The sequence below is a fragment of the Eumetopias jubatus genome, unplaced genomic scaffold, assembly GCF_037043125.1.
Source record: "Eumetopias jubatus isolate StellerSeaLion01/CBP00866 unplaced genomic scaffold, mEumJub1_p1.0 scaffold_4, whole genome shotgun sequence".
Lineage (NCBI taxonomy): Eukaryota > Metazoa > Chordata > Mammalia > Carnivora > Otariidae > Eumetopias > Eumetopias jubatus.
Genome location: NW_028274810.1, coordinates 127,211,114 through 127,225,473, shown reverse-complemented (window position 1 = coordinate 127,225,473; position 14,360 = coordinate 127,211,114). Strand labels below are relative to the sequence as shown.

The 14,360-nt window shown below is 34.8% G+C and overlaps 1 protein-coding gene across 1 annotated transcript in view; it reads left to right on the top strand.

Moving 5' to 3' along the window:
- MTBP (MDM2 binding protein) overlaps window positions 1-14,360 on the top strand; it is an 89,521-nt gene that overhangs the window by 9,896 nt on the left and 65,265 nt on the right. Inside the window, exons 7-11 of the mRNA XM_028090846.2 lie at window positions 879-996; window positions 3,530-3,664; window positions 5,817-5,911; window positions 6,715-6,787; window positions 12,547-12,664. Of these exons, the coding sequence (XP_027946647.1) occupies window positions 879-996; window positions 3,530-3,664; window positions 5,817-5,911; window positions 6,715-6,787; window positions 12,547-12,664 (539 nt within the window). The remainder of the gene's footprint in view (window positions 1-878; window positions 997-3,529; window positions 3,665-5,816; window positions 5,912-6,714; window positions 6,788-12,546; window positions 12,665-14,360) is intronic.

Sequence of the window (14,360 nt, the reverse complement as noted above, 5' to 3'; positions counted from 1 at the left end):
ACAAGATAGTTTTATGTCATACTGTTATTAGAGGTTTATCTATTGAGAAGAATCTAGATTTTTGTTTCATACTTTATATTCCTGATGTATTTGTTTTTCGTAAATATCAATGCTGTTTTATAACTATTATTGAGCATTAATTATCTAAACGCACTGTGTGCTTTTAAATAAGTATGTGTTGTTCATTGAGCACCACGATGAATATCATGGATACGCGGATACACGGGATTTGTTATGTCATATTTGTTTTTTTGTTTTATGTGCAATGTAGAAAAAGTATATATGGTTGTGTTTTATGGTATTTTAGTAAGGACCAGTTGTATCCTTAAAGAAGTATTCAACTGGATTTATTAACTTCATGATTTTCTTCATTTAACAAATGTTTATTGAGCACTGACTTTATGCCAAGCACAGCAATAGATGCTGATGAGTTAAGAAAGCAAGATTTGATCTTGTTCATTGAAATACAGGGAGAAATAGGAGTGCTAATAGTCATGAGCATCTGTGATAAGTGCTACTATGGAATTCCCTACAAAGCTGTATGAGAAAAATTTAGAAGATAAAGGACTGATATTAAGTCTGTGTATGTGTACCTATGTGTATATCTGACACATTTAAGCTAATAAGTAGTAGTAGGAAAATCTGTACCTTCATTTGTAGTATTAAGGGTAATTCCTCTTAACAGGGATATTGAGATTAAATGGACATGTAATAGTGACTCCCTCAGAGACTGACTTAAGGGATGTTCTATAATATTAGTAGATAAAAACAATAGAAACTTTGCATTTTTGCCTGTTAGGATTATAGTTAACTATAACCATTAAATCTAAGGAAGATATAAAACCCTGTATTTAACCATCATAATCTTTTATTTATAGGAGTTGTCAGAAAATTGCAGAATACCTCTCTGCTAATGTTGTATCTTTAGAGGATCTCAAAAATGCTATTGACTCAAAGGAATTATGGAGGGGAAAGATTCAGATATGGGAAAGAAAGGTAAGTGGATTTCTCAGTTATTACAGTTTGCAAAGCAGGCTGTTCAGCTTTATTTACAGCACAGATAATTTAAATGAATTTGAATGAAAATGTACTTTATAAAGATGTTCTAGAATAGCACTATCTAAGAATTCTCTGCGATAATAGAAATGTTCCGCCTGTCCTAATACAGTAGCCACTGGCCTTATATTGCTACTGAGCACTTTATGTGTGATTACATATGTGATTATTTCAACCAAAAAATAGAATTTTTAACTTTATTTTAATTATATAGTCACTGTGGTTATCTTTTGGACACTGCAGCTCTAGAATCTAACAGTCTTTTAAAAATATAGAATTCGACATTAGTTGAGTTCATGTTGTTTATCCAAGATGCCTTATTTCATTGCATGTGTAAACTACTGGAAAGCTGCTTAGAACATCTTAACTATAATACCATTTTATTTATTTTTTTAAGATTTATTTATTTTTAGGGAGATAGAGAGTGGGAGCAGGGGGTGGGACAGAGGGAGGAGAGAAATCTCAAGCAGACTCCTCACTGAGTGCAGAGCCCAATAGTGGGCTCAATCTTACAACCTTGAGATCATGACCTGAGCCAAAATCAACAGTCAGATGCTTAACTGTCTGAGCCACCCAGGTGCCCTATAATACTACTTTAAATGATCGCTTCTCTCTACTAATCAGCTCTCTGATTTTGAACAATTTTTTTTAACCTCACAAGATCCCAGATTTTTCAACTACAAGATGAAAATATTGGATTAGTTCAACTTCTCTAATCTTAAATTTCTATGAGGCTCCAATTCTGTTTTGGCATCTTTTATGATGAATGAATATGTTTAGTGGCTTTTATAAGTTATGTGCATGTTAAAGTATCTAGTATTTTATATATTTTTGAATACAGGTAAAACTAAAACAATAAAGTTTCTTGGAATGCCTGACTGGCTCAGTTGGTTAAGCATCTGCCTTCAGCTCAGATCATGATCCTGGGGTCCTGGGATCAAGTCCCACATCGGGCTCCTTGCTCAGCGGGTAGCCTGCCTCTCCCTCTGCCTGCCGCTCCCCCTGCTTGTGCTCTCCCTCTCTCTCTCTGACAAATAAATACATAAAAGCTTAAAGAAAAATACCAAAAAACAATAAAGTTTCTTAATGTTTGTTCAGGGTGGCATGGGAACATGAGTTGGGTCTTATATTTCTATAAAGATTTATTGCACTAATTACTAGATTTTTTTTTTTCCTTTTCAATTCACCCTTAACTGTGGCTTAATAAAACTTCTAATAAGACAATAAGAATTAATGTGATTGGGTCCTTCTTGCTGATTTACATGTTGCCTCATCCTTACCTTGGGAAAGTTCAGTCTGCAGGTAAACCTTCTCTGCAAGTGGTTTTAATGTGAACAAACCACAGAGCCAGCTTGAAGCCTGTAGGATAGAATTAGGTAGGAGAATTGTTTTTGTACACATTTTTTGAAACTGCATGTTTGCATACACACAAATAATGGCAGATTTCTTTTCATGTGATTCTTTGATTCTTTTAGTCTTTTATGAATAGGAAATTAAATGTTCATATCTCCACAAAATGAATTTAAAACTTGAAATCCCTTGTTTTGGTGGAGAATAGCTTTTAGCATAGAGGCATTATAGTGATTAAAGATATCGATTCTGGAGTTAAATTGTCTGCATTCAAATCCCTACTCTATTTCTTGCTAGTTTTGTGTGACACATTGGGTAATAGTTAGCCTTTTGGTGCCACAGTTATCTTCATCTGTAAGATAGGTGTCATAATAGCTCCTATCTCATAGATTTTTATGAAGGTGAAATTATGTAAAGCACAAAGTAACCACTCATTAAATGTTAGTATCATTGTTACCATTACTGTTAACACCCCTACTATTACTGCTTCTGCAGGAATTGATCTTTTTTTTTTAATTTAAGATTATTTATTTATTTATTTGAGAGAGAGAGAATGAGAGAGAGCATGAGAGGGAAGAGGGTCAGAGGGAGAAGGAGACTCCCCGCTGAGCAGGGAGCCCGACATGGGACTCGATCCCAGGACTCCGGGATCATGACCCGAGCCGAAGACAGTTGCTCAACCATCTGAGCCACCCAGGCGCCCAGGAATTGATCTTTTCATCAACAACTTATTTTGAAAGCAAACTATGTGTGAGGCTCTGTCCTAAGAATTTGTTTAAATAAGACAGACAAGCTCTGTTTTTGCAGAACTTGCAGACTGATAGGAAGCCAGATATTGAACAAGTATATGTAAAGGAAATTGTTTGGGTCTGTGGTTGCACAGAATGGGCTTAGTACATTCTTGTGGGCCGTTGTAGGGCCAAGGAGAGCTTTTCATGAAAAGATCCATATGTAAGTTAAAACAGGAAGGTTGTGTACATAAATGGAAGAACCACATTTTAAGTTGAGGAATCAAAAATATATTTCCATGTGGTTTTCTTCTCAGCTTTTACATTGCAATAAGATGTATTGATCTTTGTAAGTTTATTCATGGTATTTCTGTGTTCTTTTGGTTTCTTTTCAGTTTGGATTTGAAATTAGTTTTCCTGAATTTTGTTTAAAGGGAGTCACACCTAAGAATTTTAGTACATCTAATTTAAATCCTTGCATTCTTGCCAAAAAGGTAATACCATCAAAGGATAAGAACATTTTACCAAAGGTAATCTATGTTTAATTCATTTTGCAATCATCCATTCATGCATATTTTTGTTCTTATAAGATATGTTTGAATCTTAAAATTAACTTTTCTAGTATATGTGCTTAAATGTGCTCACTGGCATAATTTTTACTATAATTATAATTAAGCGCTTAAATTATACTGTGTTATCAGCATTGAATCTTGGCAAAACTATCATTATTTATTTATTTATTTATTTATTTTATTTGAGAGAGAGAGAGAATGAGAGATAGAGAGCACGAGAGGGAAGAGGGTCAGAGGGAGAAGCAGACTCCCTGCTGAGCAGGGAGCCCGACATAGGACTCGATCCCGGGACTCCAGGATCATGACCTGAGCTGAAGGCAGTCCGTGGCTCATTATTTTGTTTTTAAAATGGAATGGTCCTAACTTTAGATCAGTAGAGGCCTGAAACTTCCTTTGGTGAGGACTTTGCTATGGGACCTTTCTGAGACTCGGTTTGGAGGGAATATGATACACTGGAAAGAGAACAGGCTTTGATGTTAGGTAGACCTGGGTTTGAAACCTGGCTCTGTCACCTATAAGGTGTTGTAACCTGGGTGGATTGATTAACTCATTTGTGAAATGAAGACAGTAACACACTTACTTTACAAAGTTATTATGAAGGTTAAATGAGGAAAGGGATTACAGTAACTGACATTTGCTTCATTCACAGTTTAAGAAGTATTACTTTGTGTCCCATATCTCCATAGGTTCATTCTTAAAATGCAAATAATTATGAAATATAGCAATTTAAAAGGGTTTAGTTAGTTGGCTTTTTTTTTACATTGGAAAAAATAAGAGGTATTTATATAGAAGCCCTTTAGAAATTCACTTTAAAAGACCCAATTCAAGAATGTGCAAAACAACAGTCATTGAAATTACAAGGATGTCAGATCAATGGGTAATATTTTCTGATCAAAGAGTAGTACAAAAAAAGGGCATATTTCTGATGTGAACACATTTCCCAATAGTTAAGTTGTTAATTGCTTACTTTAAGTAACCTACCATGGCCATCATTCAAAGGAATATTACCTTATTTTTTTTTAAGATTTTATTTATTTATTTGAGATAGAGTGAGAGAGAGAGAGAGAGAGAGCACGAGCAGGGGGAGGAACGGCGGGCAGAGGGAGAAGCAGGCTCCCCGATGAGCAGGGAGCCCAATGCGGGACTCAGTCCCAGGACCCCGGGATCATGACCTGAGCCGAAGGCAGTCGCTTAACCGACTGAGCCACTCAGGTGCCCCAATATATTCTTTTCTAAAGATTATAAGATTAATGACCTCAATGTCTCTTCTTTCATAGTACATCATTCAAGTATGGATAACATATTTAAGTTTTGCTGTTATGGACAGGAATCTTAGGGTACAATCTCTCTCTCTCTCTCTCGTGGGTGTATTTATGTGTACATATACACATAATTAAAGATGGTGAACTTACTCAGCTTTCTGCAAGTTTAAAACTTTGGGTAGTTGCCTCAAAATGTGTTTGCTTTTCTTTACCCTTCTTGTGAAGTATTGTAGCCTCAACTTCTAAAATATCTGTCCTCCTTCACTAGCTCACTGGTAGCTTAGTTTTAGACTCTGCCCAAAGAAATACTGCAATTTTATTTCTCTGAGTGGAGCTCTCTTTGTTATTTAGGACTCTTGGCTTCACTAGCTCTCTTAACTTCTTCAGCATTTCTTTCAAGGATTTTTTTTTTTTTTTTTTTAATCTCAGCACACCACTCAATCTAAGTTCATCCTGGAGAATCTTCTCTTTCTCTCAGTCTTGCAGACCCTCTAAGTTTGTTTCTTCAATATCCTAGCTTCTTGGGTCACATGTCTGTCTTGCAGAAAATAAACCGGAAAAGTTGAGAGCTCTTGTCTTCCTTTGCTTGCCTCTTTCCAGACTCATTTTCCCTCTGTTAAAACTCTTCAATTACTAAGAAATCTCTATGTCTGTCTCTGCTCTGAAAGGTAGAATTAAAATGGAAGAAATTCTTGTCTGCTATAGAGGATTTAATGTTTGGCTTGCATAATGTATAAACACCTGCTTTTACAGATCCATTTTAAAGTTTTAAACTCTGATCACTAATTTGTTCACTTTTATTTTATTTATAGAATTTAAAGTATTACATAATCTTATTTCTTCCATAGGTTTTCCATTATTATGGCCCTGCTTTAGAATTTGTGCAGATGATAAAATTATCTGATCTACCCTCCTGCTATATGTCGGACATTGAATTTGAGTTGTATCCTTTTATTTATGTGTTCATTTTAGATTACATTTTCTGTGTCAGGTAGAATGTTTCCTCCACATTTAGATATTTGACCATGCTGGGGTTTCTTTCTTTAATAATATTCAGTATATTTTTCATTGCCATGGCTTTTAGAGAAGCTCTATAACTTTCAAAAGGAAAAAATCTTCCTTCAAGTACTATATGCTCCTAGAATAGGCAGAAGACTTCTGGTATTGCTACTCATTGCTAATGGGGTAGGGAGGATGGAGAAATGTTAGGAATATGTGGAGAAAAACTGAGTAATTTATATACTCCTGAAACGTGCAGATGTTTCTCTTGCCATCGGCAGGCTGGATATATAAGCACCAGTCCACTGTATCTTTTTATATACTTAAGTAAATACAAATGCTGTCTCATGTATCTGCAAATATTTGACATATTTTAGACTGTCTTTTAAGAAAAAGATTTTTAGAAGTGCTCCTAAGAACAGAACATTTTATATAAAAAGAAATTGTTGCCTGGATTTGGAACTCTAGCATGGTGTTCTTAAATTTTGTGTAGAAACTATAGTTTTTACAAATCTCTTTTTCTGATAGTTTATAGGGATGCTCTTCACAGAAGCACTTTTTTCTTGGTATATTTTCAGCATTAGAAAAATACTTTTCCTTAAGGGAAGGAGCGATTGTGAATTCCTACAGTTAAAATTTTTAATAAATTAATCTAAGCACCTTGTGAATTAGAGGACCAAACTTGTTTTAGGGAGTAGTATTGTTTTACGGTTACCGTTCTATCATTTCTTTAACTCCTTAGTGCAGAGGGTTGACAAAAAACAATACCAAAGAGAATTCCATGTTGTTGTTGGAGCAGATTTCTTCTTTGCGCGGCAAGGTATAGGTTTTTTGTTTTGTTTTTAACTTAACATTTAAGGTTGGGTGAGAAAAGTGAATATAGTTTGTTAATCTGTTTTTGCGTAATAATTTTGCTTCTTTAATATAACAAAGTATTTGGGTCCTAATTGATATTAAGATACTTTGAACTTCCCATAGTAACACCAAAGTCCTCTGCAGACATGAAATGATATTAAGTTTTTGGAAGAGATTTTCAAAAATAAGCTTCATGACTGGTAATTTTGTTAGTTTTAAAATTTGAAAACACGTTAGATTATTGTTAACCTACTCCTTCAACATCTGATTTCAGTTATATGAGAAGATATTTGTACACTTGCATTATCTTTTTCATGGTAGGACAGGTGGGTGGAAATGAGAAAAACTTCTAAAGCCTCACGGTATTATCATTTGTAAGTTTTCAGTTTTTCTTTTTTTTTTTTAAATTTTATTTATTTATTTGTCAGAGAGAGAGAGCACAAGCAGGGGCGTGGCAGGGAGAGGGAGAAGCAGACTCCCCACTGAGCAAGGAGCCCAATGTGGGGTCTGTCCAAGGATCCTGGGATCATGACCTGAGCCAAAGGCAGACACTTAACTGACTGAGCCACCCAGGCATCCCTCAGTTTTTCTTTCTTAATTCTGGTGATGTTTATGAGATTAGTTGCTATTTCAATAGTTTTATATGTACATATATATATGTATGTATATGTATGTATGTATATATTTAAGTCATCTATTTAAAGTCAAGTATAGTTTTTAAAGGGAAAAACTAAAAGTTTGCTTTTCTTTCTGGTTATTTACTGTGTTTCTATGAAAACAATTTTTAATGCACAGAATATTCATTTAACATTATTTTACTATTTTAACAACAAATAAACTATTTCAAACAGTTCTGTAGGGAGGAAAATGATTATTAAAATTATAGTTTCCCCCTGGCACTATAGTCAAATACTGGTTATAATTCCCTTAGAAAATTGATACAGTAATGGAAATAATGATTTTGGCCTTAAGATGCTGGACTATAGATAATTTAAAATTTTGACTCTCATGGTTAAGCATCTGAATTTTGATTTTGGCTCAGGTCATGATCTCAGGGTGGTATAATCAAGCCCCATGTTGGGCTCCACTCTGGGTCATGGAACCTACTTAAGATTTTCTTCCCCTCTCCCTCTGCCCCTCCCCACCCTTGCATGTTCTCTCTCTGTGTGTCTCAAATAAATAAATCTTAAAAATTTGACTTTCATCCTCTTTTTCCATACAATTAAGTTTTTTAATAGTGTGCTTAAGTGTTTATTTGATGAAGTAGCCTTTGGAGGAACAGCCTGAAGTATAATATTAGCCTGTGTTTTCATCCTCTAAAGAATACCTAATGTGAAATTTAAAAAAATTATCTTTTCTTATTTATCCAACATGTATCTTATTATGTGCTAGACACTGTTTTAGATATTAGGGATCCAGTGATGGATTAGAGAGATGAAAACTATCCTCATGGAACTTACATTTTGGTGGGAAAAAGAGAAAATAATAAGAAATATGAAGAGGGGAGCCTGGGTGGCTCAGTCAGTTAGGCAGCCGACTCTTGGTTTTAGCTCAGGTCATGATCTCAGGGTCATGAGATCCAGCCCCATTGGGGGTCTGCACTGAGTGTGGCGTCTGCTTAAGATTCTGTCTCCCTCTCCCGCATCCTTCACACTCTCTCTCTCCCCCTCCAAAAAAAGGAACTATGAAGAAAACAAGCAGACTGCAATAGAGTAATAAGGTGGACTTACTTTAATCGAATTAATAAGATCTTATATCTCTATAAAAATATGCACATAGAAATCTTGTAAAGTTGTATAGTAAAAAGAAAAAGACAGAAAAAGGAAAGAAAAAACACAAAGAATTAAAAAAAACAAATCTATTCCTGCTTTAACCCAAGTAACTAAATAGTTCTCTGTGTAACCTTATCTAGTTCACCTAATTTTGGGGAGCCTCTTCATTCTAGGAAATGAGAATATCATTTATCATTAACCATTTCACCTATGTTTCAAATAGGGGAGGGGAGGAGTATGGTAGAAGAGAAAGTCTCAAGTAAGAGTGTATATACTTTAGAAAACTTAGATTTAAGTCCTAGTTCTACCACTTAATGGCTTATAGCTTTTTAAATTGTAAACTGTAAGTAATAATCCCTGTTTAACCTGTTGCAAAAGTTGCAATGAAAACCAACTGGAATATATTTTACAAACTGTGAAGTATGCTATAAACGATGGTTGGTAACTAATTTTAATGGCTTTGAAATTTATCTGGCCTGAATGATAGACATGCATATGTGAAATATTTTCCTGAAAGGTATAAAGCTCCAAATATCCTCTAGATATTTTGAAGATAAAATGAAATTTTTGGGAATTGCTTTTGTAGGTAATTTTTCAAGTCAAAATCAGATACATGCCTGTAATTTGTTTAATACAGGTATAAAATAATCGTTAATGCATCTCGTTATTGAAGACAGGCAATACTAATATTAGAAGCAAACTAAACGATACTTATATCGTATTTTCAGTTGTTTTGTTTTAAATTTGGTATATTAGATTGTCATTTTTATTGCTTCTTAGACAACGACTATAAAACACAGTATTCTTGGGGTGCCTGGGTGGCTCATTGGTTGAGCGTCCAACTCTTGATTTTGGTCAGGTCATGATCTCAGGGTCATGAGATCGAGTCCTGCATTGGTTGGGTTCTGTGCTCAGCACAGAGTCTGCTTAGGCTTCTCTTTTTCCCTTTTCCTCTGCATCCTGCCCCTGCTTGTGTGCTTCTCCCCCCCTCTAAAATAAATAAAATCTTTAAAAAATATTAGAGTATTCTTTATCAGTAAGGGACAAATAAATGATGGAAATTTTTATAGATGTTCCTACTTTAATGCAGCAAAAGGGATGATTTTTGGAAACATAATTCAGCTAACACATCTCTGAATGTAAAGCACTGTATTTTCCTTTTATACTAGGTCATAATTAGTTTTTTACATTTTTGAAAAAAGTAGTTTTGATTTGCATGCTCATTCTTTGAAGTAATTCTAATGCTTTATAACTTGATTTTCATTTATTTATTCAGCAGTTTTGTGTGAGGGCCTGGGGCAAAGACTGCCTGCTGTGTACCAGGGGCTTGTTTCAGATACTGGAGAGAATAAAATAGACAAGGTCCCTCCTTAGGAAGCTTTCATAGTACTTAAATTTTAGTGATTTATATGATCTTAAGTCAACTTCTGACTTTAAAAAAACAAATTTGATCAGCCCCAGAATAAAAATAAAAACCTTTTATAGTGAAGCTTATTTTATTAGATTAGTAAAAAATAAGAAGATTGTTAAGGAATCATGATATCTACTAATTGTATGACCAGGAAATATTTTTTATTTTGTTTTATTTATTTTTAAAAAAAATTTTTGAGAGAGAGCAGCAGGGGTGGGGGTGGTAGTAGTAGGAGGGGCAGAGGGAGAGGGAGAGAGAGATTCTTAAGCAGGCTCTACACCCAGCATGGAGCTTGATACAGGGCTCGATCACACAATCCTAAGATCATGACCTGAGCCGAAATCAAGAGTCGGATACTTAACCAACCGAGCCACCCAAGCACCCCAGGAAATATTTTTTTTTCAAAATTGTATTTATTTTTTTGACAGAGAGAGACATAGCGAGAGAGGGAACACAAGCAGAGGGAGTGGGAGAGGGAGAAGCAGGCTTCCTGACGAGAAGGGAGCCTGATGCGGGGCTCGATCCCAGGACCCTGGGATCATGACCTGAGCCGAAGGCAGACGCTTAATAACTGAGCCACCCAGGTGCCCCCCAGGAAATATTTTTTTAAGAAGAGAATTTGCACGGTTAGAAATGTGATTCCCTTAGTGCCCGCTTGTTCAGGTGGTGCCTACTGAAAAGAACAAATCAAAGTTTTGAAACGGTATTTGGTTTTTAAATTCTGGAGATAGTATGATAATCTAGAAGCATCATCCTCAAGTCTCAGAGTGTATCTAATGATTAGTGCATGAGTGAGAATGAGTTATCAGAATCCAAGTTTGTTATGAACACAGTATAAACAATTGACATAAATGTATTTTGTAGGAAATTATAGCTTATGGGATTTTGAAATGTTTATTTTCATATTTGTAGCAAATGTTTATTCAAAAATAAGTTGTCTCAGACATTTGGCTACTTCTTTGCCTGGGTAGGACATACTTATAATACCAGGCTTTAAGTTGTGCATTGAACTGCATTTAGCATCTCTAATTTGTTAAGCTTTAACTATAGTAATTACATAATTAAGTTATAACTGGGCCCTGATCTAGCATACTCACAGCTTTGTCTAACCTTTGGGCAAAATACTTTTGTTACGAATTTTGTGCTACATAGTCTTATTTATGCAAGTATGAAGAACTAGGATTTAGTGTTTCAAAGTTAAATAAAGATCTTTTTATATTTAATGATTATTGCTAATATTTTTTATTTTTAGTGTCTAATACTTAATTATGTGAAATACATTTGACTTAGGATTAAAAAAAGGCATGGCTGTAGTAACAAAAATAAACATTTAATTTTCCCTTTTTTTTGCTCCTAATATACTTATTTGTATATCTAAGAATACATAAAATAATAAATATCAGTAAAACTAATACATTAAAGTATTGACTTAGTATCATATATGTCACGAGACTCATCCATCTACAAGTGACAATTAAAAGTGATTTTTCTGTTCCATTGATCTATGTGTCTGTTTTTGTGCCAGTGCCATACTGTCTTGATGATTACAGCTTTGTAATAGAGCTTGAAGTCTGGAATTGTGATGACACCAGCTTTGCTTTTCTTTTTCAACATTCCTCTGGCTATTCGGGGTCTTTTCTGGTTCCATACAAATTTTAGGATTATTTGTTCCATTTCTTTGAAAAAAAGTTGATGGTATTTGATTAACAACATAATAAAATAAAATTTAAAAAAAGTGATTTTTCGTTAGATTTGAGATCTATAAGATATCTTACTTAAATTTCCCCAGAGTTAAAAAAAATATTATTTATTGGTATTTGCTGGTTGTTATAGCTTATATTTCTAAAATAACAAGCAAAGTGTAGCTTTCAGAGTGCAGTTTGTTTTATTCAGTACCTAATCAAATTGAGATTTTGCCTAAATATCATATGCTGGCTTTGGGAAAACAAATATTTAATAAACATCTGTATGCCCAGCCCTGGGAAGGCAAAGATGAATAAGCTGAGTTTTCTCACAAATCAGTCAGAAGCTGCTGTGTGTTTTCAGGCATATGATTCATGGTTTCTTTGCAGTTTATACCTTTTTAGGATTAAATCTCTGATTTCTAGGAATAGAAGTTTTAAAATTACCTGCAGATGTATTGTAATTTTGAAACCAGAACAATCCATCCAGACAAAAGGTTATAAAATTATGGCTAAGTATGACAAAATCTTTTGATGATGGCATTCCCAGCCTCTCACTGGTTTGCAGATATACAAAGAAATGATACCACAACCTGAACTTGAAGCAAATATTGTGATTAACAAGGTTTACAGAGATCTGTAACTTACTGGAAAAGGGAGCCCGTGTTTGACTACCTTTCTCTGGTTTTTTACTTTTTTTTCTGACAGTTTGGGCATTGTTTTTGTTTTTCCAGTAGACTTGTGAGGGAGCGTTACAAAGTACATGTTAGGTGAAATCCAAGTGGAAAACTGTCAGGTGACACTATTTAAGAATTAATCTCAGTGTGCAGTCACTAAAAATATGTTCTGTTTTATCCAGGTTGGTGCTCTCTTTGTATTGCCGTGTGCTATTAGTAACACACTCATCCCACCTCCCAGCCAGCTCAGTTCAAGAAAATGGAGAGAATACATAGCTAAAAAGCCTAAGACAATCAGTGGTAAGTAGTCAATCGTTGTTTTATGAAATGGAGATAACATGCTTGATGAGAAAATAATACTTATTACTACTGATTAAAACGAACCCACATCCTTTTAAGATTTTTTATTATCTCTTAGTAACCTACTGTTAGTAACAACAAAGTGTATGCTACCTTATTCAAAAAAATATCAATGATCTAAAGGCCGAAGTTTTGATTAAGTAGATAGCTAATTATATTGAACATGGGTTTCTTAGAGACATTTCAAGAATTTTATGAAATAAAATTTATGAAAATAAAGTGGTGAGGGGCGCCTGGGTGGCTCAGTCACTTAAGCATCTGCCTTTGGCTCAGGTCATGATCCCAGGGTCCTGGGATCGAGCCCCAGGTCAGGCTCCTTGCTCTGTGGGGAGTCTGCTTCTCCCTTTGCCCCTCCCCCTGCTCGTGCACAATATTTCTCTCTTGCTCAGTCTCAAATAAATAAAATCTTTTTTTTAAAAAAAGAAAAAGTGGTTATTTTATTATATGGTAGGTACATAAAAAAACTGGTGATTACAGTTTTCTAAAGAAATTATAAGTTATTTAACAATTATATGTTATGCAGTGTTCTGCGTACTTTAGAATAATTCTTATAATAGCCCTATAAACTTATTTTTATATCCATTTAACAGACTAGGAAATTGGGGCTTGAAGAAGTTTCAGAGCTGTTAATTGGCAGAATCTTGGTTAAAATCCTGGCTCTAATAGTTAATAGCTCTGTAACTTCTCCAAGGATTTGAACCCAGGCTCTGTGCTCTTAACTACTGCACTGTATTGCCTCTAGTAATTTATTACATTCAAAATGTCATTGTCAAAATGAAATCTTAATTTCTGTTGTGAAATCAGATCATTTATATCCAAACTTTAGTATTTTATTAGGTAATTACAGCTCAAAAATCTTAGTTACTTGCCCAAAGTCATATAGCTAAAGAATGTTTCTTCATACTTTGCTTATATGTGTTTTTTTATTGGACAATAATTTGTTTAAATTATTTTTGAGCTTGTAGTTAGTTTTCGTGACCCATGATATGATGGGACTAAGAACTGGAATTGAAACATGCCCACGTGGATTGTTCTAGAAGAAATCTCTAGAAATACTCCAGAGCCATATAATCCTGAGGAATACGAATTTAAAATCAGCAACTTAGGCAGTTTTATATAGGTGAGATACTGAAATCCATTTTAGCAAATGTTGAATTTGAAAAGGAGATGATAACTATATGGAAATTTAAATTTAAGAGTTTGCGATTAGGTCTGTTATCCCCAGAGAGTGGTCAGGGCTAGAGATTTAGATTTTATCAGCTGTTTGATACATTTTATAACAAACCAGCCTAAGACTAAGTGGCTTCAAAGAGCAAATGCTTTTATTTGCTCACAGTCTTGCAGTTTGACCTAGGTTCAGCTGGGCGGTTCTCCCATTCTCACCAGTGGTCACGGATGTGGCTGCACTGAGCTTGCGGATTGTTCAGAAGTTGGGCTCAGCTTGGGATGCAGGGACAGCTATCTTTCTTTCTCCATGTAGTCTCAGAGCCTTTTCCCTTGCTCCATGGTTTCTTCATGTGATCTCTAGCAGGTTAGCTGGAATTTTTACATGGTGGCTTAAGACTCCAAAACGTACAAAAGTCAAAGCTGCCAGGACTTCTAAGGCTTAATCCCAGAACTGGCCCAGCATCATTTC